The sequence below is a fragment of the Carcharodon carcharias genome, chromosome 8, assembly GCF_017639515.1.
Source record: "Carcharodon carcharias isolate sCarCar2 chromosome 8, sCarCar2.pri, whole genome shotgun sequence".
NCBI lineage: Eukaryota > Metazoa > Chordata > Chondrichthyes > Lamniformes > Lamnidae > Carcharodon > Carcharodon carcharias.
The window spans coordinates 57,218,662-57,244,097 of NC_054474.1; the positions used below are offsets into that span (position 1 = coordinate 57,218,662).

Consider the following 25,436-nt stretch of genomic DNA (forward strand, 5'->3'; position numbering starts at 1 on the left):
AAAGCAAGGCCTTTTGAAAATATGCACCAGACGCGTGTCCTCTCATATGTGATAAACCATGAATCGGGCTATTATCATATTTGTTGATTTGAACTTCGATTACTGAAAAACTCTGCAAAATAGTGCAAGATGCCCATTGCTAATAGGTCTCCTGTGCTATATCTATATTATTTATCCCAGCCATATCTAAACAATATAGTAAGTAAATTACTTGAAATCATTTATTGGTTAAATTAGCTGAAAAATCAAAATAAATATATGTTTCAAACTCTTGTCCAGTTGTGAATTTTCTCTTTGTTTTTTAACTAACCTGAATTTCTTGTTATTAGGAAATTATGCATGCTTTGAAGCAGACATGGCATGTTAAGTGCTTTAACTGTGCTGCATGTAAAACCCCCATCCGCAACAAAGCATTTTACATGGAGGAAGGTCAGCCCTACTGTGAGAGAGGTAAATATGTTATGTACTGCAGAAGAATTGAGAATACTGTCTGATGGACATGTGCTTGGTCAAAGTTGTATTCATCATCCTTCTGACCAGATCAAGACTTTGCTCAAAAATCAAATGTATATCTTAATGCATTTATTTGCACACCATTTCAAATGAATTAATGCATTCAAACACTATCTTGCAAAAATGTAAAGTTAAAAGTTAAGAAATCATTTTGGTATTATACAGTAACACAGCTGTTTAGAAATTCTGGCAACATTTAACAGTGTAACATATATGCTTTCACCTATTACCAATTGTTAAAATCTAATCTACCCAGCTGCCCTTTGATCATGAAGATAAATAGTTTAACACCAGTTTATCCTGAATCAAGAGATGAAGAATAGCAGCAATATACAGTGTAAATGACTGCAAATTCATCTACATAATAGCATTGTATCTTTCTAGTCAGCATGGAACAGGAAGTAGGCAGAACGGAACAATCCAGCACAGATTCACAAATGTTTAAAGACTTGTTTTATTACTTACACAGAGAAATAATTTGTGAAGAAAGTTTCTAATGTTATAAAATATTTTATATTAGCACTGATGAATCAACAGATTGGCAGTTTTAATACAAAATGGGTGTTTATGTATTTAGGAGATAATATCACGGCCATTCTTTTACAGTGATTGAGCAAGTCATTTTTATTAAGTGACATTTTAATGATGCTTTTGGGCACTGTAAACAGTAAATGAGTTTTTTAATGTTAATTCAGAAAATAATTATAAAGGTTGACATTAAAGTGTCATAAGGAGCTATACAAAATTTGTAATACAATAATTATGCTTTGTTTTCAGGGAGAAAAGTAACTTGTATTTTTTAGGTTAGAGGCCATGTGTGATGCAGTTATTATTTACATGATTATGGAATTTAATATAAAAATTTGGAGTGTATCAGTATGTATGTAACCATTTTACAAAAAAATGCATATAAATTATCGCCACTATATATCTGCAAAGGTCTAGAGTTTTCAGTGTTTCACTTGCTTTCCTTCCTTCATATCTTGTCAAGCCTGATATCTTTTTGGGATGTTTTTGCAATATTTTTGTGTCGCCTCAAAATGACTGTCGAAACTTTCCAATGAATCTAAATTCCAAATTCTCAGCTTCAATTTCTGGATGATTTGGGGAGGGGTTATAATTAGAAAGGGTGCAGAGGATTAGGCTAAATGGACTCTGTGGGGTGAAATTCATAGCACAAAATGGGAGATAGTGAATTGGTAGCTCCTTTTTACATTCGATCTGATTTTTCTTTCCCACTGAAGTCACTACTGAATCTGCTCTACCCCCACTTTTGAACAATGTATACATCCCAACTTGCTGAGTGAAATCATTTCTCTTCATCTTCTCTTTTTTTTGCTAATTACCTTAAAGTAGTGTTCTCTGATTACTGATTCTCCTGCCAGTGGAAACAGTTTCTCTATTTGCTCTATGAAAAACCCTCGTGTTTTGAATGGATTTATTAAATTTCCCCTTAACCATCTCTGCTCTAAGGAGAACAACACCAGCTTCTCGAGCTTGTCTCCATTACTGAAGTCTAGCATCCCTGGTATCATTCTAGTGAATCTCCCCAGCAGCCCCTCCAAGGCCTTGACATCCTTCCTAAAGTGTTAGACATACTACTCTAGCTGAAGCCTAAAGCCTAACCAGTGATTATCAAATAACTAAATTAGTATTTATAAGAAATGTCTATAACATTAAAGTCTCTGCAGTGTACTGTACAAGTAAATCTAAAACTACATTTTCTATTTATGCAATCTAATTAGATTATGAGAAAATGTTTGGAACTAAATGTCATGGCTGTGACTTCAAGATCGATGCTGGCGATAGATTTCTTGAAGCTCTAGGATACAGCTGGCATGACACCTGTTTTGTATGTGCAGTGAGTATTAATCTTTTTTCAATTCTCCATCAACAATAGTAATGTAATACTATAATAAATTTACATGTCTCTTCTAAGATAAATTTTTAGCGTGATAAAAAACTGATAGCAATTAAATGAACACTTTATTCAAAAGGGCACCCATGGTTTAACTGGCAAAGAAGTTTTGTTTTATTCGTGTCATGATATCACTTCCTTTTGAAAGTGTCCATCAGTGAATTTAAAGTGCAAAAATTGTACCTTGAATTCAATTTAAAAACCTTGATCAGATATGTTAGATATGATGCAAATGAAGTATTGTTGTCTGGTTTTTATTTGGTACTGATCCTCCTAATTTACAATACCTAAGCAGCTCTAATAAACAGCCACATTCAATGATCATGTTCCAGCATAACCAAAATAAGCATTCCAAACAAAAGGACTTTCTTTTAACGTCAAGAAAATGGCTTGAGGGAAAGATCTAACCTAGCTTTAAACAGGAACATACTGTGTGATTTACTTCGTTTCTGTATCTAACTGATAATTACTTTGAAATCAGTGGCAATTATTCAAATCCATAACTGTTGGTTAAGTATTTTATGATGATGGTCCGTTCAAATCTTGGACTAGAAATTGAACATTTCTGCACCCATTTTACGGGTGTAAAATGAGCACAAAGAATGATTAGGCAGTGAAAAGGGCAGCGCCCAGTTTGAGTGTGCACCCAGAACACTGCAAAGTTCTTCAGGGTCTTTTGTTAGTTAGCCCTGGCAGCTGGCTGAAATGCATGCAGACCTCATTTCAATTTGGATAGGAGGGTCGTCCAGCACTTTCAGGACCCATCCCCAATGAGCCTGCTTCAATCAACATTCCATGTTCTATACCAGCTGTCCTTAAAGTGAACAAAGGCAGCCATCAGAAATTGTTTTTTTCATTCTTACCTCAAGTTGAAGCTTGGAGGAGCAAGAGTGCTCCTTCTGGCTACACAACACTATTGCGAGCTGCTGCCAGTGGAGGCTTCTCCACTCCCTTCAACACCCCACTTCTCTTTCTCCCCTCTTCCCAAACCACCACCACTGCCCCGCCCCCAACTTTTCTACATCTCTGATGAGATTATTATATTGGTTGTAGGCTCCAACGCAGTCTCCATCAGCCATCTTAATTTATTTTGACTTTTGTGACCAATGCCATAGGAACCAAATCCTAAGAACACAATACAGCTTTCCCCTACCCTATAACATTGGTTGTTAAGCATATTATAAGATTGCAAATTGTTCTATTAGTTTTGATTTAGATCTAATGGCTATGAAACATTAAGTTTAATTTATTTTATATGGATCCCAAATTAAACCTAATTTGTTAGATATTTTAGCAATTGCTGCAAGTTAATTCTGAAAAAACTAGCTTGGAATTCAAGAACATTAAAGGACAATAAAGAAACGTTATTGTATGTTTTAAAGAAAACTTTGATTTATGTAATTTACAGCTTGCTTGATGTGCATTAGCTGTTCTACTATGTAATATTTCCAGATACACAACAGTTAAGAGGCCATTTGAGAGCCTTTGAAAGAGTTATCCAATTGAGTTCCACACCTTGGCTTTCTCTCTATAGTTCTGCAAATTAGTTCTCTTCAAATACTTTTCCTGTTAATTATCTTCAGATTCTTCCAAAGAAATCTGATTCCACTGCACTTCCAGGTAGTGCATTCCAGATCATCATAATCCCATTGTGTGAAATAATTTCTTCTTGTTTCCCCTCTCGTTCCCTTGCCAACTATTTTAAATTTATAACAAACCTACTTGACAGAGAAAACAGTTTTCCCTTACTTGCTCCATTAAAACCCCTCAGGGAGAATTTTCTTCCCATTGTGTGGGCTGGGCGGGCGCGGGCAAGTGTACAGCCGAATGCTGCCTGCGATCGGCTGCACGCCACCATCTTACATGGTTGGGCCAATTAAGGCCTGTCCAGCGTGACACACACCCAGAAGCGCTCAGCGCTACCTGTGCGGGTGGGGGAGGAGGGAGAGTTGGTGCTTGCGCTCTTTCATGTATGCGCGCGAAAGAGTGCAGAAATCTCCCTAATCAACCCTAAGGTTGGACAGGCAGCCCTGTTAATGATTTCAATTGGTTTTTAAATGGCCTTTACAGGCCTTTTACAGTTAGGCGGGCGTGCAGCCGACTCCGGTGTGTGCCTGCCGAATTGAAGATCAGAATGGTGACGTGGGGACACATGCTCGCCATCACTGCACGTCACTTTATGTGTCAGTAAGTGGGGCCCACCTCCGCACACCAACCAGAAGATTCAGGCCCTCATGATTTAGAATGCTTATATTAAACCTCCACATAACTTTCTTTGCTCTAAGGAGAAAAATCCAAGATTCTCCAATCTAAAACTGGCCTTGGCATCCTTCTTAAAGTGGGTTGCCCAAAACTGTACGCATTTCTCCAGCTGAGGGTGGAGTCAGCATAGGAGTGTATGCCAAGTGTGAATGCTAAAGTTTAAATCACAAGTGTGTCAAATTTTAAAAATTGCTTATGGCAAACAACTTGATTGCTGTTCCAGTTTAGGAAATTAAAGATGAACAATTATTTTGCAATATTGTACTATTTCCATTTAGTATGGACACAATATGTAACTTTTTTGTAGGTCTGGTTGGAAAATTTATAAAATTCCTATTTTGTTAATGTGGGACACTCTAGAAAAGCACAAACATTCTGGAGAGCATTTGAAAATGTAAACCAATTTACTTGCATTTCGACCAATTATATCAGTGCAGTGTTAAGGTCAGCCTGAACTTTCTTTTTAAATCAGAGGGGATCAGATACCTATTTGATTTGTTTTAATGTTGCAGGTATGTCATATAAACTTGGAAGGCAAAACATTTTATTCCAAAAAAGAGAAGCCCTTATGCAAGAGCCATGCCTTTTCAACAGTCTAGTCCTACACTAATGATGATCACCAGAGAGTACAGCAGAAACTGGCTCAGAAAAGCACAGCATCTAACAGGGAGTTTGGAAGAAAGTCACAGAGAACTGAAGTTGCAAAATAATTCTATCTCTCTGATACAATAAAAATGTATGAAATGCTTCAAGAGACAATTAATCAATACATAACTCTGTTACATGAGCCTTTCTCAAAGGGCCAATTATGTTGCATGTCTTTCTGTTGTGCATGTAATCTCTTCTAAATTTTAATGTCAAGTTCCCTTTTTCCAAAGGGAAACAATCTTACTGCTAGATATCGTGGACATTCATACAGTGTAAGGATATTCTCTCACATTTCACTGATATCACTATTTTGCACACGATGAATACAATTTATTAAGTACTTCTTCTTTGAATTTTTTCTCACCATGCAGTATCTTTTTTATTTTTATGGATTATGCAAAGCAAAATCAGTGTCAGTATTTTATTCATGAACTTTAGAACTTTTGGCTATTGTTGCAGCTGCAGAATTAGTATGTTATTTGCACTTGCACCTGTACTCTTATGGACTGCTGAGGGAGAAGCAAGATTTACAGCTAGTACTTGTGATTAGACTGGTTAAGAAATATATTTGAAGTGCAGGAAGATGATTTAATTCATACATAATGTGTTCACTATTTACAAGTATATTGATGCATTTTTTTTTATTTGGACAGATTAGAAACTGTTTGTAAAGCTTAAACGTTCTGTATACACGTTGTCTTACATTGCTCCCAATCAGGTTAAAACCTGCTGAGTACAACAACATTAATACTGAATAGTGAACATGCTCCTTGCAGTCACAATGACCAGCTGTTTACAGCTTGTACTCTTCCTGCAGGAGGAATTGAAGATCTCTTTTGGACTTCATCAAAGAACATTTGGAAATACTGTGTTTAATCAAGTATATTTGTTTAGTTAGATAAAGTGTTGCAGGGAATGCATTGAGGTCCCTTTTCCTTTCAAATGGTTTGTGTGTAGAATAAGGATGATTATATAGCCAGACTGTTGGCGGAAGGGGAGATTTTGTGCAGATATGATTGTGGGGCTTAACAATTTAGCCTGCAAAAGCCAAAAAGAGTTTTCAAACAACCAAAGACGTATTTATCCACTCAGAACCATTTTCTAGCAAATTTTTATTCAATCTTAAATTTTGCTTTTTCCAAGGTTTTCTTTTGTGAACTTATTCATGGTAAATCTCAAATGATGGATGTAAAGTATGATACTCAAAGTTTATTCAAGGATAAAATTGGTGACAGTGATATGAGATTGTCATATTGCTATTTAGCTTTGGAACTAGTTACATCGCATACAAGAAAGCTGTTTGCCAAAGGAACAAAGTAGTATTATGTTCCGAGACATTTCTGCAACAAATTATAGCTAAATTATCTGATGGTGTGTGAACTGATTTGGCAAACTTGTTGGCATCATTCAAGCTATTAAACAATTGTTTTTAGTGTTCACATTAGGTGAAAGTGGAAGGAGCTGCAACAAAGAACCTGATCATTTCACTCATGTTTTTGTAAACTTAATACCATACTTGGATATAATTCCATTTGTCACAGGTGTCAATTCTATATTTACTAGGTGTTGGTGTAAAGTGCTTGCTTTATGAGCCTAAGTTTTATAACTTGAATTTATCCTCCATTAGCTGAAAAGTATAACTGAGTCACATATTTCACACTTTTTAAAACACTATTGTACTTTGCCAGGAAAGGAACATAATCATTTGAAATTAAAGCAAGTTATGATTCAAATTGTGCTTTGTTATTCATGGTGTTCTGTTTTGAAACTGCATACACACTGTTTCTGACTTGCTTCAAATTAAAATATTAGAGGGATTTTGAGACTGTGTTTTGTGTTTTTATTGTTTTTTTAAGAACATATGGGCTGCAAGTAAAGTCGGCTGGAAGCTGACTCAGTCCATGCCAGCCCACCCTGCAGCCATAACACACTGTGGGCAGGCTAAATTGGTAAACAGTGTGAAAGAGCGCAGGCTCGGACCCAGGAACCCCACCCCCGCCCGCACAGGGAGCGCTTGGCGTTTCCATGTGAGTGTCACGATGAGCGGGCCTTAATTGCCCATCCACATAAAATGGTGGCGGGGCGCCAATCGGGTTCGTGCCTGCCTCTCGCACAACGCCCCCAACAGGGGGAAATTTCTGCCCTTCAAACAGAATTGATCCTTAAAAGATACTAAATTTTCACATGTATGATACTTTTTTCAACAGCCTACAAATGTTACATTACATACAAATCAAATTCTGAACCAACATATGTATCCATTTGGCATGGCTGCTTGTGTTGTTGAGGTTTGAAGAGAAAAGTTCCATCGGATGCAAAAATATTTCGGCAATTCTACCCTCTTGCACAAAAGAGACATTCCTTATGTTTTCCACATTTCCTGGGAAATTATTTAGCAAAAGTCTAACTTAAAATGATAAACCCCAGCCCCGGTACGTCAATGAGCAAACACACAAAGAGCGAGGGTATGAGCCAAACAGGTGAAGGATATCTCAGACCTAAAATGTGGCATTAAGTTTATTCACTCTGGAAAGATAAAAAGGTGGGATTTGAACCAATTCTATACTTGACTAATTGAGCTGTCTGCAAGAAAAGATGATGCAAGTAGTGCGCTTAAATCAGTACAGTATTTCTTTTAAGTTCCATGTTAAGCACTAAATTCGACACAAAAGGCTATCAGTTATCTCAAGGTTGTGGGCATGCAGGAAAATTGGTTAAATTTACAGATAATGCAAACGCAGGCACATGGTGGAATTTGACATGGCAACTCAAATTACAGAATGGATTGGACAATATATGCAAGTGAACAAAACAATTGCAGGTGCAAATTAATACAATTGTAAGTTACTGAACATAGGAAGGAATGATTTTGAACTAACTGAGGAACTTTTTAAAGTTCACTTTCATTAGGCATTGCTGGTAAAGCTAGCATCTATTGTCCATTCCAAGTTTTCCTGATAAAATGATGGTGGGCTGCCTTTTTGAATTACCGGAGTCTGTCAGGTGAAGATGCTGCTAGAATTCTATTGGGGAGTTCCAAGATTTTCATCTAGGAAGTTGGAAAAAAACCTAAAGAGTTTATGCTGGTATTTATATTCCAGACAAAGCTCCTCCCACTCTAATTATCCATTCTACACCCCCAGCCCTCCATTTCATTATCCATTAAGAATTCATCAAACTTCCTCTTAAAAGCAGCAGTGCTAGCTGCTTCAAGCAAAACCATATTCTCATTACTCTGTGTAAATAAATTCCTCCTAATGTATACGATTTGTTACTGACTGTCTTACAATTATGTTCTGGACTCAATCATAAGTTGAAATGCTTTCCTCTTCATAGTTATGTTGTGATCTGATTGACATCTTTCATGTTAATACAAGTAGAATACCATAGAGCCAGGATTTTTTCAATATCCTCAAAGCATTGGCTTTAGTAACTGACAAATTGCTTATAGTTGCACTGATGAACAGGTTAAATTAAAGCAGGTAAATTAGGCTTGTAATTACTGTACTTATTCAAAGAATATGAAAAATGTGTTTAGTACATCAATCGTTTAAACTCACCTCCCTCAAAAGGTGTTGTTAACAATATGGCAATAAATTGTTTTGAGGCATGAAAATGATCAATGGTGGAATCATACTGCCTCCATTGTAATCCAATTAAGACTTGTGTGTGCTTTTTGGTTACATCAGTATATTATGTAACGCTTGATTCTTGTTTCTTATAATGCTGTAAATTCTGGAATTTGCACCAATAGCACATACTTTCATTTGGAACAGGCAAATTCTGCTGTTAAATAATCTAAGTCATTTTCAGTGGGTGAGTAGGATTAACTTTCATTTCTTGATCAGACTGAGCAAGCACAACCAGTCTTCTGCTCCAAAATTTAATCAATATACAAAATGCAGAAAAGAGCAAATCAACAAATTTAACAATATATACTTCATTTACTGGAGTCTTGGGTTAAATTACAATACATAAATTTACTGTGGTAGTGGATGAATATATACATAAGGCCAATATATTCGAAAGCACTTCAGAATTACTTTTCAAAGTAGTACATCCACAGACTTGCTGTACTCCAAAATAATTCAGAGTACTGTACTTTGTCATTGAGATCGAAAATGCAATATAGTTTCACAACAGCTGTACAACAAAATGTATGTGGAAAATCATTGATCTGTTAGTATCACCAGATTCTTTAAACGTTAATTAACTACATAGCATTATAAACAATAGATTCGGATTAAAAGCAATCAGTCATTAAAAAAACTGCAATAAAATTGCTCAGCACAAAGATGCAGAACCATAAGCCAAACCAGGAAAACATATAAGTAAAGATATTGACTTTTTCCTATTTTTTTGCTGAATAAAATGCAATTTTACTTTCATCTTGCAACCAACGTTTACATTGTTGTTAACACTTGAACATAAGCTTGTCATTTTAGCTCTGAACTGCTTTTTGTATGCTTTTGGTGTATTAGTCATGTTCTGTCATGTAAAATAATGCTTAGGAAATTAAGCTTGGGAAATTTTAGGAAATTAGGAGAATGCACAAACACAAGCCAATTTTGAGCAAGCAGATTTTGCTGCTGATTGGAAAATAGACACTAACGGAAGGGCCCAATACACAGTCTACATTTGAAGAGTTGGATAAAACTGAAAACATAATTTGCATTACTACAGAATATGATGGAGCAATGGAACTTAAATGTTAATTAACTCTTTGAATGCCGGAGATATTTTCAATGTTTCATTTAGAATCTACAAAGGTTGTATAGAATATTTCTTACCCTGTAGCTTGAAAATAGACTGGATTTTATTATTATTTTGGAGCTGCAATGTTATCTTCAAAGGGTTAATTAAAAAGGACATACAGTTAATCCATTGTAAAAAGTATAAAATGGCACTGTTGAAACAATGTTAGCATTTGTCTCACATTTTTCTCACAAACATTTTTAATACAAAGGATACTATTTAAAGGCAGTGTTGCAATGATAATTTACATGAATGCTTTTGTACTTTTGTAGCATTTTTACATCATATACAGCAAATGACAGCAAGCAGCAAAGGAGTACTTAGGAAATAATTACACACATCTTACATAATCCTCACAGCTGTAAAGTTTACTACAATAACACTACAAAACATGTATTCCCAAGACCTTCCAGCAAAAGCCTTCCAATATGTAAGTGATTCCATAACTAAACATTTACAATTTGCAAAACCACCTATATACTGAGTAACCTTTTCAATATAAAGTAGAAATGACCTTTACCACTTGGCAATGAGGGGAGTGAACAAGTTTAACCAAAATTTCCTTCTGTTCCATACTCAGAACTTTATGATATTTAATACTGAGCAGTTCTCGTGTGCACCAAATGTACAGTTAATATGATCAGCTCAGATTTAATCAGTAACTGCCACCTGTTGTGTTATGGTGTTTTATTACATTTTGATGAACTGTTTCTGTTATGACTTGAAGTATTAAGTTTGTTTTAATGCATGATTAACTAAAAGCTGATTCAACTTTTTGACTAATTGACTTGGAAGTGTAACAGGGACCTTGGACTACAATTGCTTTAACAAACTGTGATATGTCCATACGGGCATTCACCACAACCTATCCTAATGCCAGATTATAATGAACGACCAGAAATTTAAAAATATAGTTCCATAAAACTATTCTGCTTATTCCGTGTTCATGATGGATAAACTAACAAAGCATTAGAAGAGAAATACCAATCAACTCCCCATACTCTTCCACAATCTTATTTGAGTTTATTAACAAGTTTCCACTGGCAGGATGTTCAGTTACTTGAGGATAGTTTTAAGAAAATTGCCAAAAGAATTAAAGGGTCAATGAGATTTTTTCTTAAGACAGTAAGCTGATATCTGAAATGCGCTGCCTGAAAGGATGGTGGAAGCTGATTCCATAGTAAGTCTGAAAAGGGTTATATATCTCAAAAAGAAAACATTCAGTTTATGGGGAGAAAACAAGAGAATGGGACTGATTGAATAGCTTTTTTAAAAGGTCATACACACTCAGTAGGCTGACTGTATCATTCTAGGTGCAAGTTTGAAAATAAAGTCTCTGAAATTTCTTGAAATACTTCAGAATATTGAGCAAACATTACAATGTACATCATTTAATCTTGACCAGTTGCATCCTCCAATTGATACCTTTTCTCAGGATAAAAATTCTGGTCTACATTGTGTTTACTCATTTACCGCTACAGATCTCTTTATAACTTCTTCAGACTTCTTTTATTTCACTAATTTTACTGTGACAGTGTGGTTAACACCTTAGGCTCCCAAAAATGGGTGAGTTGGAGTCAGGTCAGAGATTAAAATGCAAAGAAATCTGGATCAGGAACCAAAATTGCCTTAAACCCACCCACTTCTGGTTTTAACAAGAGGTAGGACAATGGACAGAAGACCAACCTGCTCACAGAAAGTGGGTTTGTTATTAAAATATTATAATAAGACTGCATGCCTTCATTTTAATAGTTCTATTTCCAACCCCAGGCAGCAGGGTTTCCTGGATCTTGGGAATATTAGCAGAGGCTGAATCCATAAGCTAAGTGCATTTGCAATACCTTACATGACTAGGGAGAACAGGTTTCCTCTAGATCCAACAGGCTACCCAGTTAAACCCTCCCCATCATCTGCTCCCCGCTCCCACTTTATCACTAGCTTCTCCGCCAAAGTGTCATCAAATCTCCCTTCCCCCCCTACCAAACTGACCACCATCAGACAGCTCCAACTATAATCCATCTGCTTCGCCCCTCGTCCAGCGATTAGGACACCCCAGACCCTCATCGGACCCCTTGTCAGTCTCTTCCACTTCCCATTTGCCTGGCGTCATAGGTTATGGCCATGTGAAGCTGGTTTCACATCCAGAAGGTCTCGTAGGTTAGTCCGTTTGCCAAAATGCAAGAAAACCTTTCAAAGGTGCCCTGCAGTTAAATTCTACAGGAAATGTGGAGAAACCCATTCTTCCAGGATTCTTCTCAACAGCTGCCTCATACAGAACTCCCCTCCAGGTTAAAATCTAGGACTTTACTTCGTTTTGCTGGTTGGATATTGCATCTACCTGCTACAATCCATGCAAGTGACTCCTCATGTTTAGCATCTTCTACAACTAACTTTTTAAAAATAACCTGTGTGAACTCTCCCTGTTTCATTTCAGAACTCTGAAACGTAGCTTAATTCTGAAATCCTTTCTGTTAAGGTAAAAATAATCAGAAATCCTGAAACATAATGGGCAGGATTTTTCCCTTCGTCGGCCGGGGCGTGGCGGGTAGGCCTAGGAGCAGCTGTAAAACGGACCACCACCCATGATCAGGCCTCGACCGTGGATTCACGCTGGCTGGCCAATTAACGCTCAGCACTGCCCGGGTGGGGGCGGGAGGAGGGCGAGCTTGTAAGTCTGCACGTGTGCTGGGGAGCACGTGCTGATAGCTCCTTGAGGGCATAGAGCTGCCTCAGGGAGCTAAAGAATTGGACACTGACCAGTAAAGATTTTAAAGATGAAATAAACATGACCCCCCCACATGTGACTCAGTTATATGAAGAAGGATATGTTTGAAATGATAGCAAAATTGTTTTTTTTACTGGTTTTATATTTGTCATTGGGAACCTCATCCCACCCATGGATGAGGTTTTGTTAAAAATGCAAAGGCCTCCTGGCCTATTCACCCACCCGCCTACTGAACAGCGAAAAAAAAATTAATTACTTGCTTAAGGGCCTTAATAGGCCTTTTAATTGGGCGCTTTGACAACTCTCGCATCCACCACTAACTGAAAGATTGCGAGAGTGTGCAATGACATCGAGACGCTTGCCTGATGTCATCATATGTGATTTTACGCCCAATTGGGTTGGACGCGCACCCGCCCGCCCGCCCAACGTATGTAAAATCCTGCCCAATATTAACATAAGGATGCCTGCCTTTTGGAAGCCTGTTAATTGTCCTTCATTACTCATGCTTCTCCAAATGCTTAGTAATTTTATTCTCTATTATAAGTTCTAGTAGCTTATCAACAGCTGACACATCCCTAACTGGCCTATAATACACTGGCTTGTCTCTGTTTCTATTTTATAAAAGGAGATTCAGAAGTCTGATATTTTTCCCTAACTGGAACAGAAATGATTTGTATCCTTTCCATCTTCTGTTTAAATATTCCTCAAGAGATCAGGGGGTAAAAATTCTTCATAGCCTGTTTTTAGGCAAGCACGCTGTGATTCGTGACCAGCCCATACCCAATGAGATTGAGAGAGACAGCACACAAACTTGGTGCTGCCTCCTCATTTACCTGACTGTAGCAGAGTTTGCATTGCTGGCTACCTGGACACTAAGCAGGGGGCTGAGTAGCATATGTTGGTAACACAGGGTGTAGCCAACCTGCTCCTCTTATAGATGGTCTGGCACTCATGAAAGGGAGCTGGACTCAGTGGAAGGAAGCTACTGCTGTCTCCCCGTGATGACACTGGCTGTGTGTAGGAGCTGCACAAATAGAGCACCAGGGAAGAGAAAGGGCTTCTTGTTTCACAGATGCAATGCTGGAGGCCTTAGTTATGCAGGTGGCCACAAGAGAGGTCATGTTTCTGCAGCAGCTCAGGAGCCTCTTCAAGATACAACTCCAAAGGGAATGGGAGCAGTGCCAAGGAATGTCAATGCAAAACATCTGGCCTCAAGGACCTGGTATCAGTGCCATAACAAGTTACATGACTTCAAAAATGGTGAAAGGTCAGTGAATACATCTTCACATGATATCTGCTTAGCACACGTGCTGCTTAAAGCACCATGTCCCATCACACTCCCATCATCAATCCCAGGCCCTCAGGACTCACACCAAACATTCAAATACACAGATTCCAATGATGCCAGTGTCACAACCCAGCTCCCATTGCTTCCTCATATTTCCAGCTGTTCAGCTGTAGCATCAAAATCACCCAAACAGTGCAATTGGACATTCTGCCTCTTTCTTGCAAGGCAAGGCCATTTATAAATACTGGGAGCAAAGCAGAACCCATGAGGACAAAGATATCTGCATCACTGAGCCCTACAGAAGAGAGAGCTCTCTGCATCGTGGGGTAGGCAGAAACAGAACCCATGGCAGCTGGCATCGCTGGGAACATTGAGGATGATGGTATCTTCATGCCTTATGTCCTTTAACAATTCCCAGCTCACCTTCATCCTGCAATTTGGCATGGTGAGTAAACTGTAGATGGTGTGACCATGGACGTTTTATTTTTCACTTCATCCCCATTTCACTCACACCAGCCTTCCACTTCCGATTTCTGCTTTTAGGCAACCAAGACCTGCAATCTGCCGTGCCAAATGCAGCCCCAGGAGAAGAGAGAGCAACAGCACAGCACTGATAAAGAGGCTCCATCACTTGGTTGACACTCAGTCACCAGGTCCCAGATTGCACTGCAGGTAGTTAGGAGATTATTATACATTTGGGATCAGCATTTGATCAGTCATCGGGCATGAATAGGATGCAGCCAGTCCAGGTGGAAAAGATAGTTTGTGTGTTTATTTACCAGGGGACGAGTTCTGCTACAAAGGACTCAAATGGGTCCTTCGAAGGGGAGACAGGAGAATGTTGATGAGGATGTATCTTGAGATGCATTGACTGGCTTGCCAGGCTGCCTCCTTTCACTGTCACGGAGCACAGAGGAAACTGACTCCAAGTTGGCAGAACATCGTACAGAACTTCTCTCTCCACAGCCTCTGCTCCATCTCCCAGTCACAGTGTAGACGCCAAGCATTGCAAGTGTAGCCCTCATGCCTAGCAATCTTTGTGTTGGTAGGTCACAGCAATGTCTGCCCTCCCTGTGAGGATGCAGCAATGTTCTCTGTCAATTGCAGGAATTTACCACAATGCCTGCAAAAACACTCCACAGTACTTCCAGAGACTTTGCAATAGCATAAATTAGTCTATATCACATTAACCGACCCTTTAAATAATGTGAATGGTGGATCCCGCTAGTAGTTTGCATGCAATTTCCAGTGGGCTTGCAGAGGCCTATTTAAAGTGGGAATGCACCTCGTAAAGTGAGGTTGCACTCCCCAAAGTTAGATTGCATTGAAAGGACTGTCTCCAGGTTTTCCAATACCTTCCTGGAAGTCATTTTGAAAAAGCCAGGGCAATGAGGGAAGTACTGTTCCTTTGCATCTGTCAGAACATTCCCAGGGCCATAATTCAGCAGGCCTGGATAAAGGTGGTTGACAGGTCCAGTACCAGAAACATCACCAGGCTCCAAATAGAAAGGTGTTCAATAACCACACAAGAGAAGTCTTTTTTAGATAATTTGTTAAAAATTTGATCTATTGACCTTTTTTGAACTAAATAGAATACCAACCTTGTGATTGGCAATAACCCTGGAAGTCATTTTCAACTTCACCATCTGGACTGTAACCTAAAAGAGTAGATCGTCTGTACAATATAGAACAACGATAATTGCCACAACAACTTATATTTATACCACCCTTTTAACATACTAAAACATCCCATGGTGCTTCGCAGGAGGATTATAAAATGAGTATGACACTGAGCCACATAAGGAGAGATTAGGTCAGATGACCAGAAGCTTGGCCAAGGAGATAGGTTTTAAGAAGTGTCTTAAAGGAGAAAAGTAAGGTAAAGTGGTGGAGGAGGTGTGGGAGATATTCCAAAGGTTGGGGCTTAGGTGATGGAAAGCTTGGCTTTGGTGAAGCCAGTGGTGAAATAATTAAAATTTGCACAAAAGGCCAGAATGGGAGGGGCACAGATATGTTGGAGGATTGTGGGGCTGGAGGAGATTACAGGGATAGGTGATGCCATGGACAGATTTGAAATTTGAAAACAAGGATGAGAATTTTAAAATTCAAGATGTTGCTTGACTGGGAGCAAATGTAAGTCAGTAGCACAGTATTGATAGGAACCACTTGGTGCAAGGACAAGGGCAGCAGAACTTTGGATGATCTCAAGTTTGCAGAGGGTAAAATGTGGGACACCAAGCAGGAGAATTCTGGAATAGTCAAAACTACAGGTAACAAAGTCATGAATGGTGGATTCAGCAGCAAGTGAGCTGAAAGAGGTGAAGTTGGGCAATGTTACTGAGGTGAAAATAGGTGGTCTTAGTGATTCAGCCAAATATGAATTTCAAAAATTAGTTACGTTCAACAATTGGCAGACAATCCACTCCACTAAGTTATCAACCAGATGATGAAGCTAAAATTACCCTCACATTAACTTTTCCCTCATCTCTTCTCCCAAACTAGTACCTCATGCTTGGGTATCATGAAATCTATAATGAAATGTTAATTCTCTTGTGTCAATGCCAGTGGAACATTTGACAATGGGATTATAATAGTTCAGTCTGCCTTTATTTGGCCTCCACATTTACACTTCCAGCAAATGCCATTAGCTAAACATCAAGAGCAGGGATCCTGACTGATCTTTCCATTCTCTCACTTAGGATTGCTGAAGTGGATTGTAATGCCTTCTGTCACCCTAGCTAGAATTAATTAATTCAACAACAGGAAAATTTTCGAAGCTAGGATTTCCTTGCCTTCTTCCTTTGTGCCACATCATGTGGTATATTTATCAAATGGGCCATAAAGGGCCAAATGGAAACACTTTTGCAGCTTTTTTTTAAAATTAGTGAACATACTTAACAATACAAAATCAACTTCAGTCATGAATGTTTTTCACAAAATTAGCAAATCTACATAGAAGCCTTAATCCACTGAAAATATATTAATCTTGGTTAGGGTGAAAGAGTTACTGCTTAAGCAAGACTTCAGTTGATTCTGAATAAGTTTTTTCATAAAATGAATTTCCACAATATTCAGACTACCTCAGCATTCTGCCTCTGATACGACAAATATCATTGGCTCTTGCTTTCCCATTTCTGCCATGATCATAGCAAGATGGTTCAGGTTGCCATGATGAAAGTGCTGAGCTTCCCATAAATCAAGAATCACAGACGTTGGACTAGCTTTAGATGCAAAATAATTGAGATACCTGTTAAAATACAAAAAGAAAAATGCTTCAGAGCTGTTTCAATAGTAAGTTTGAGTGCCCTTAATTTAGAAAATATGTATTATTTACCATCAGAATGATGTGAATGTAGCTTATCTTTCATGTTTCTAGTATTTCACAGTCCAAAAGGAACATCAGATAAATATGATCCCCTTAACACTCCTGAATAAAGTGGCTTCAAAAATGCAATTTGATTTTCCACATATTCATTTTTCACATCTTTTCACTGGGCTTCTCCGATGCACTTTTTAGCTTAGAAGCTGAGATGACACTGACTAAAATTTGGGAGCAGGTTACCTACCTTCCCTTGTAATTACAATTTATGCAAAATCTTCAAGAGACTTATGGAGATTTTCTGAATGAGGAAAAGTATATCTAGATTGATGATGGTACAATGATTATTATATGCCAAATGTGCACAATAGAGGCCTTCAGGCTCTGACAATTGGTGCAAACAGGATTGCGGTCAACACGTACAAGAAATTCTTAGATTTTTGCACAATTGATTCTGGATCACAGAATTGCAAAATTGGCTAAAGAATGATTTCACTTAAACATTTTATAATTGATACAATGGAGACTTATTCATATTTAAACTGCGGGCTCATTCAAAATTTAACTTTTGATTTTGGGTGATTGATGTCTTTAGTTCCAACATTTGGACCGTAACACATAAAATGAGAAAAAAGACACTCCTATAAAGAAACGAACTGAAGTTACTAAAATAATGTATTTTAAAGATAAATTGTTTCAAAGAAAATTGTAAATTAATTGCACTTAGCAAGATCTAGGCCAAATGCATTCCTTGTGGAAGTCCGTTTTCTTTCTCGCAAAGCCATGAAAATTCAAATATACTCGAGTAAAACTAGCTGTCAGTAGGATTTACATAAGAACTCATCAGGAAGCAAAATTATGTATGGTATTTCAATATCAGAGGGAAGCACTTGCACGGATTTCTTCGTGCCTTCACATACACCAAAAAGTTCTTTTTTAATTCCCCAATTACTCAAATGAGTGTCTGCTTTGCAGATTTTGAATATAAGTGCCAAACAGAACCTTGGATCAGGGAAGTGGCTAAAACACAGCAATATGGTTGATTAGATATAGTTTTTACTATAAATTCTGTCAAGTGAATGACCATATATATGGTTTACCACTCATAATATTAATAGTTAAAAGTGCCAGCAGCACGTTTCTGTCGTTCCCAATATGTCAAGACTATTTTCTCAGAGTTGTTTTTCTCCAGTCTTCTAAAGGGAAATTGTTAGACTCTGTTTCCAAGGGTGCCTTCAGTGAACAAATCTATTTATTCCGGTAGTAACATATATGCAGCTCTGAAATATTTACAAGGTACACTAAAGTGAAAGAGCTGCAAGAATTATAGAGTCAATGTTGTAGTATTGAATAGAAATGCAATCTGGGTATTAAGCTTGTCTATTGTGCATTGCCAGTGACTATACTAAAGTGGTTGTAGTGCAATATTTTAAAGCAAAAAGGAAATTGACAACAATTATAATTGTTAACCAGCGAGTAATGCATTTGAAGCCATCTTTCAGCTCCATATCATTTCTTTATTTTATGGTGGAAACAGGAATGGAGCATTTTTTGAGCCAGTTTAGGAACTTCCCACACTGCTCCCCCCCACCCCCCACCCCCCCACCTCCACCCCCACACACCCAAACATTCAGTCTTAAGATTTCCTCATTTCTTTTCCAATATAGATGTAAGAATTTCAGCTGAATAAGTAAGACTGAATACTTTTCAATTCCAATAAGCAGCACAAAACATAATTTTCAGCTGAGGTGCCTGATGTTCAGAGCACAGAATGAAAACCAGATAGTTTAAAAGGTATGTCTTAATCAGAAAAAAATGATGATAGAATGGTGCTTCTGAAAAAAAAACTGAAGCGAGGAGGATGAAATAAGCATAAAATAACGCATGGAAGCTCACATTAAAATAATTGGGTTTGTCTCAAAAAAGGTGAAGTTATAGAGAAGAATTGAAATGTGACATACTGTTAGGAACTAGAGTTAGTTTTAACTAAGTCATATCTATAATGGTAGATGTTAGGAATGAGCTATAACTTTAAGTTTAAGTTTTAGCTTTAAGTTTAAGTTTAATTTATATGTTGTATGTGTGCTTTAAGAAAGGATGAAACCTGGGTGTAGTTTCATCTAGACTTTTCTCTGTGACATAGAGTCAGCAGGTCTAGAGCTGTTTGTGTACCTGCATTTTAATGAGGTTTTATGACCCTTGGAGTGGTTTAGGGAAGTTAAATCAAAGTAAGGAAAACTGTGCTGTTGCCTAGCTACAGGGGGCCCACAGAGACAGGGAAAAACAGATATGCAGTTTGGCAGGGCCATTTCACAGAAACTGCCAGAGCAAGCAGGAAGAGAGCTGCAGAAAACAGGTCCCAAAGAAATAAAGAAAGTCCAAAAAAACCAGCGGGTTGGCCAGACGATGGTCCCAGGGAGGCAGTGAAGTCAAAGGAAAAGAACAGGAATCTGAACTGCTCCTGTTCAGTAAAATTGAAAGTAAGGAGCAGAGGAAAAGGCTCCAAGCTAAATGACAAAACTGCAGGGAGCAGAATCAAGGCCAAGTGGGCTTGCGAGAAGCCAGAAGATCTGAGCAGAGAGTCAAAAGTGGGTCACTCCATATTATGAGCCTGTGAAGCAGTGGTGTCCTGCATGGCACAGTCGAATACCTTAGAGTGTGTATGGAGGGTGAAGCTTGAATGCATGTCGAGATCCAGAAGAGGAGAACATTGGAAGGAGAGTTCAAACCCTTGGAGGTGGATCCTTGTTGAAGACATCCAAGTGAAATTGTCATTTGAGAGAAGATTCCAAGGGTTGAGATTTGAAACCCTCAGGAGAAAGGCGGAGTTCAGTGAGACCAGTTGGCTCATGGTGTGACAAGCATCTGGGGAGGTGGGGGGTGCAATTGATTGCAATTGGACGCAATCCATTGCATCTGCTTTGGGTGGCATCTGTCATTTTGTTTCAGCGTGTGAGGTGTCCAACCACAGGTTGCCTATCGGTTTACTTATCATGAACATGAGAGTATAAAGTAGAATTTGTAACTTGTGTTATCCTTATGAATCTGTATATATGTGTAAAGATGTGGTTACGGGTGAAGAAGTAGTGTAATATAGTTCATCTTTTCTTGTTTAATAAATGTTTTATTATTTTGTTAAAAGTTCATCAGCAGATTCTGTGACTGTTCAGTAGCAGCTCTCCATGTTTTTAAACAAAAAATAAAAGTTATCTGCGTTCCACCCTGGGATCTGACTTGTCCAGTAGTAACATTAGCTGGGATTATAGCAATACCCTTTACAAAACTACAGTGCCATTTATCACCAGTGCTATAAGCATGATAGTTTTTTATTCAATTGTGTGATAATGGTATTTTTTTAGCTATTAATAGAGGGAAATACTCTATAATTAGCAAAAAGTACTGCTCAAAACTTGCTACAGTTTGGATACATGGTTTATAATTTAAAGTTAAATAAAATTTAAGCCGAAAAGTTATTCTATAACTTATCTTTCTTCTGGTATGGTTATTGTCAATAGTCACATTTCTCTTCTTCTCTGAGGCATTCTACATTACACTGTTCCAAAGAATGCTATTTAGCACTGTATTTTCCATTAGTGTTAAGCATGCAAAAAGATATCTTGATAGATGGTTTCTAGTTGGCCTACCAAATGTATACTAATAATATCCACCTAAGACTAATATCTAGACTCTTGTGTTATTGATGACCTTTCCCACTGTCTGATTTGAATAGTTAGGGCAATATTGCAAGAGACATGAGACTGTGTTTTTGTGAAGGAGACCGGAAGGATGAGACAGAAAAGTTCCCAAGTCCACAAACCAGTCTCCATTAAGGAGGCCCCTGCCCGGCATTCATTCTGGGGAGATAGGAGCAGGATGGAGTTGGCCTGCTGCCTCAGGAGGCAGGCCTGAGGCAGCAACAGAGGTGGCGGAAAGCAAGGCCAGGAGACTAGAAGGCCTACTTCCATTTACTCGAACATCAGCCCAATTGTAGTCATGATTGTCAGATCACTTCAACCCCTTACCCCTCCTCAGCCTTCACCTACTCCCTCACACACTCCCTTGCCTCTTCATATCTTCAAGCCCCCTATGACCCTATATTCCCTCTATGTTCCCCGGATTCACCATGCCCCTCCATGGTCCTATATTCTCCGTGCCCCCTACATGCACCCCATATCTCTCATGACCCCTTCATGTCCCCCTCCATTCTCAGCATACATCCTCCATACTCACTCTCCCAGTATCCTCTATGTGCAGAAGCAATGAGCCATTGTCAAGTCTGGCATGTCATTGAAATGTACATGAAACTGACACAATAAGCAAAGAGGATTTGAAAATCTACTGTGAAAATAAAATGCTCAACTTACAACTTCAGAAAAGTGTCAATCAAGCAAAGCGATTCTTAACAATGACAAAAGGCTTGTATCTACTTCACACCTCTTCATTTTGTGTAGATAAACACACAGGCATTGAAAAATCTTTTACAAAAAGAAGAAAAACTTATTACAAGGTAATGAAGGTGTCAATAAAACAAACCTGCATTCCCCTATGCAGATGCACCAACAGTTTCTGCTGAAAGCTAAGTGCATTAGTCATCCTCACGCAAAGCTCCACACTAGGAGTATAGTCTTTTAAAATTGTGACTTCTATGTTAATACGATTGTATAAATCTATTTAGACTCACCGGTCCAATTTCAATTTATATGCCAGCATCCTCCAGTCACTTCCTCTAGAACTTGGAATATCCAGACTGCTGCAAATCTTCTGTCGGATCAGATAAGGGATTTTGAAAGCACAAGGTCCTGCTAAAGATGGGCCACAATTGTTTGGCTCCATAAATTGAAAGTCTGTCTGCCTTGCGTCCTTGAGGGAATAAAAATAATTTGAGCTGAACCTATTATAATGTATTTCAACTCTGCGGGGAACATATCATAATAATTGAAAATCCACAGCGACAATATAGATTTCAGTCCATTGAATATTCTAATTGTCTTCAGTATGCTTTCTCTTGGAGACAGCAAGATAGACATTCAGATATACATTCAAGGTAAGCTGAATATTGACCATAATATCTCAACTTACAAATAGTTCCAATGGCCAATTAGACCAATGATTTAGAACTACAAAGTAAAAGAAAAGCAACAAAGAGGAATTTTTTCCATTATACTGTTGGGGCAAGTTTTAAAATGGGAAACATTTTTGCTTTGTGGAAGTAGCTTATATTTTTCGATCTCAGTATAGTACTTTCTACTGTATTGTCTGGTGACTACAATCACTGAAGGTATTACACATTGGCATCAAACAAATATTCAATCGAACAATATTTTCTTTCTAGTATGTTTTCAGTCAATCACATTTAGTTATTTAGTTTGACTGGCATTGGTTCTGATGTCCCTAACCAAAAAGTAGGTTCAACATGAAAGGCCAATTTTCTGCATCCATTCTGCAGAATTGACTAAAAGCTCAGTAAGTACAGTATGTGGACATTTAGAAGACATTTGTTTAATGACATCAGAGAGCAATAACCTTTTATGCAGTTGTCACACGTTATTGAGAATTGTGATCTGAATGTTGCTTAAGATCAATCATTTGTTTATCTTGTGACAACTCCAACTTTAGCTACTCATACAATAAGATTGCCTCAACTTCAGTTCTTAAGGCTCCTAATTAAAATTAACAACATCTGACTAATGATAATCTTGTGCTTTTAGGCAACTAAATTTACCACTTATGTTAAGTTAAACCTTCAAGTGGAACATTAAATGGAATCATGCATATTAAACAGTTTAACAACTTGAAGTAAACTTACTGATCTTTGCTAATAATGACTTAATCATATCTATGATAACTGCTGTACAGTGGCTAACTAAAATTCATGTTTAGGGGAGCGTGAATTTTATATTTAAGAGTGACAAAACAATACAAGAGAAAGCAATAGACTGGAAATCCCATTAACTGCAATAGTTGTTATCAAAACGCTTACCCAGAGTAAGTAACCCTGAAGTAAACAGTCAAATGGAGAGAGCTGCACAAACTAGAAACCGTCACTGCCAACTGCTCTCGCCAGGCCCACACAATGGATCTACACTGTACAGCTATTCATTTTCAGTGATTTAAATCATCATCTCAGTTTACCTTGAATTCATTGGGCAGAACTTTCCCCCCATTGGTGGATGCTGTGCGGGGGTGGGTGGGCACGGGTGCGAACCCAATCGGCGCCCTTGATTGGGTCTGCGCCGACATTTTACGTGGGCGGGCCAATTAAGGCCCACCCAGCATGATGCACACCTGGAAGCTGTGCGCTCCCTGTGCGGGCGGTTGGGGGATGGTGGGGTAGAATTCCCTGAGTCCGGGCCTGCGCAAGAGCACAGAAATCTCCCTGGAAGGTGCCTCAGGGAGATTAGTTAAAGTTTGTAAAAGCTAAATAAAAGAAAGAAAATATTTTAAGACATGTCCCCTCATGTGACAGTGTCACATGACTTGGGACATGTCAAGGAGCATTAATGAAAAACTTTATTTAATTCATAAAAACTTCATGAAACCTCATCCCACCTGCAGATGAGGTTCCATGAAAAATGTGAAGGCTGCCTGGGCATATCGCCTGCCCGCCAACCTTAAGGTTGGATGGGCAGCTCATTTAACTATTTTAATTAGTTTTTAACAGGCCTTAATAGGCCTTTGACAGTTTGGCAGGCATGCAGCTGAGTCGGCTGTGCACCCGCCCAACTAGAAATCTAAATGACACATGGTGACGTCGGGATGCACGCCTGACATCACCGCACATCATTTTATGCATTGGCGAGCAGGCCCCGTCCCCGCTCACTGACCCAAAAATTCTGCCCATTACTTTCCGATCCACCCCAAACTTCTCTCTCCATTTAAATTTTCTTACCCATATTCATAGCCGCCTTCTCAGTTTCGCTATATACCATGACTGTCCGCTATCATGGTCTCAATTACTGATGAGGCCATTAATGAGCACTTTCTTGCATCCCGCGGCCACCGTATCTCTTTGCTTCTTCCAAACCAGCTTCCTTCTATATCTTCCGCTGGTAAATAAAACTTTCCGCCAACTTGCTTGCAACTTCACTTTCCAACTCCTAATGGCCCAGCCTTTGGACCTCCATTTCTGTAGAATACTTCTGTAGCCATAAATTTGCTTACCTATTCTCTCACTTCCACCTTTGATATCCTTGTTCCCAGAAAAACCTACACATGTTCCCATCCCAATTGTTCCCCAGTGCCCTCCTATCGTCACTCTCTCATTGTCAGAGCGCTTCCCACCCTGGACTTAACTTGAGAGGAGGGATCTACTCTTGGACTCTCTTCTCTCCCTTGTCATATTGCCTGATATCCTGACAAGGCAATTGGTTCTAAATATAGACTGACAATCCCGACTTCCAGTTCCCACATTTCGTCTGTGTTATGAGAGTTCTTGTCCAACATCCACTCATGGGTGAGTCACAACCTTTTCTAGCAAAACTCTGCAAACATCAAAGCCATTGTCTTTCGTCCCAGCTACAAACCCCTGTCCATCCATACCTTGTTGCTAATTCAATCACCCTTCCTGTCCACTGGTCCAGCCTGAATTTGGGTGTTAACAACCTGAACACCCAATCTGATGCTGAACTGAGCTTCCAACTCCATATCGGGCTGGATTTAATGGCCATGATGATGGGCCCTTCTACTGGCTGCAGAGCAAGTGGCAACCCCTCAAGGGCCATTCCCAAAGGGTTAAAAGCCAGTCATGTGCCTACCAGGTCAGCATCTGTATTCCTGGGCCATGCAGGGCAGATGTTCCAACTTCAAGCGCTATTGGCCAATCAGAGCTCAGCAGTTCTTCAGTACTAGCAGTGCCACTGGAAGTAATGGCCCTCTGCCAGAGCTGCAGTAGGTCCAGGAAGAGGAACAGTCCTGGAACCCAGGGAAGTGGGATGGCCTCGCTGGGGCCATTCAGGCAGGTCCCACTGAGGAGGCGGTTGGGGTGTCGGTTTAACGAGTAATGGGAGGG

The 25,436-nt window shown here is 38.9% G+C and overlaps 2 protein-coding genes across 4 annotated transcripts in view; one reads left to right on the forward strand and one right to left on the reverse strand.

Annotated features, from left to right (window-relative positions):
• Positions 1 to 7,164, forward strand: part of pdlim7 (PDZ and LIM domain 7) — a 144,468-nt gene extending 137,304 nt beyond the window's left edge. For all 3 annotated transcript variants that reach the window (XM_041193130.1, XM_041193128.1, XM_041193129.1), the window contains exons 8-10: positions 330 to 450; positions 2,259 to 2,374; positions 5,206 to 7,164. In XM_041193130.1, coding sequence (XP_041049064.1) covers positions 330 to 450; positions 2,259 to 2,374; positions 5,206 to 5,292 — 324 coding nt within the window. In that variant the 3' untranslated portion in view covers positions 5,293 to 7,164. The remainder of the gene's footprint in view (positions 1 to 329; positions 451 to 2,258; positions 2,375 to 5,205) is intronic.
• A 10,026-nt stretch (positions 7,165 to 17,190) lies between these two features.
• unc5a (unc-5 netrin receptor A) overlaps positions 17,191 to 25,436 on the reverse strand; it is a 293,027-nt gene continuing 284,781 nt past the window's right edge. Inside the window, exons 14-15 of the mRNA XM_041194385.1 lie at positions 22,110 to 22,288; positions 17,191 to 17,356 (exon numbers count right to left, since the gene is read on the reverse strand). Of these exons, the coding sequence (XP_041050319.1) occupies positions 17,191 to 17,356; positions 22,110 to 22,288 (345 nt within the window). The remainder of the gene's footprint in view (positions 17,357 to 22,109; positions 22,289 to 25,436) is intronic.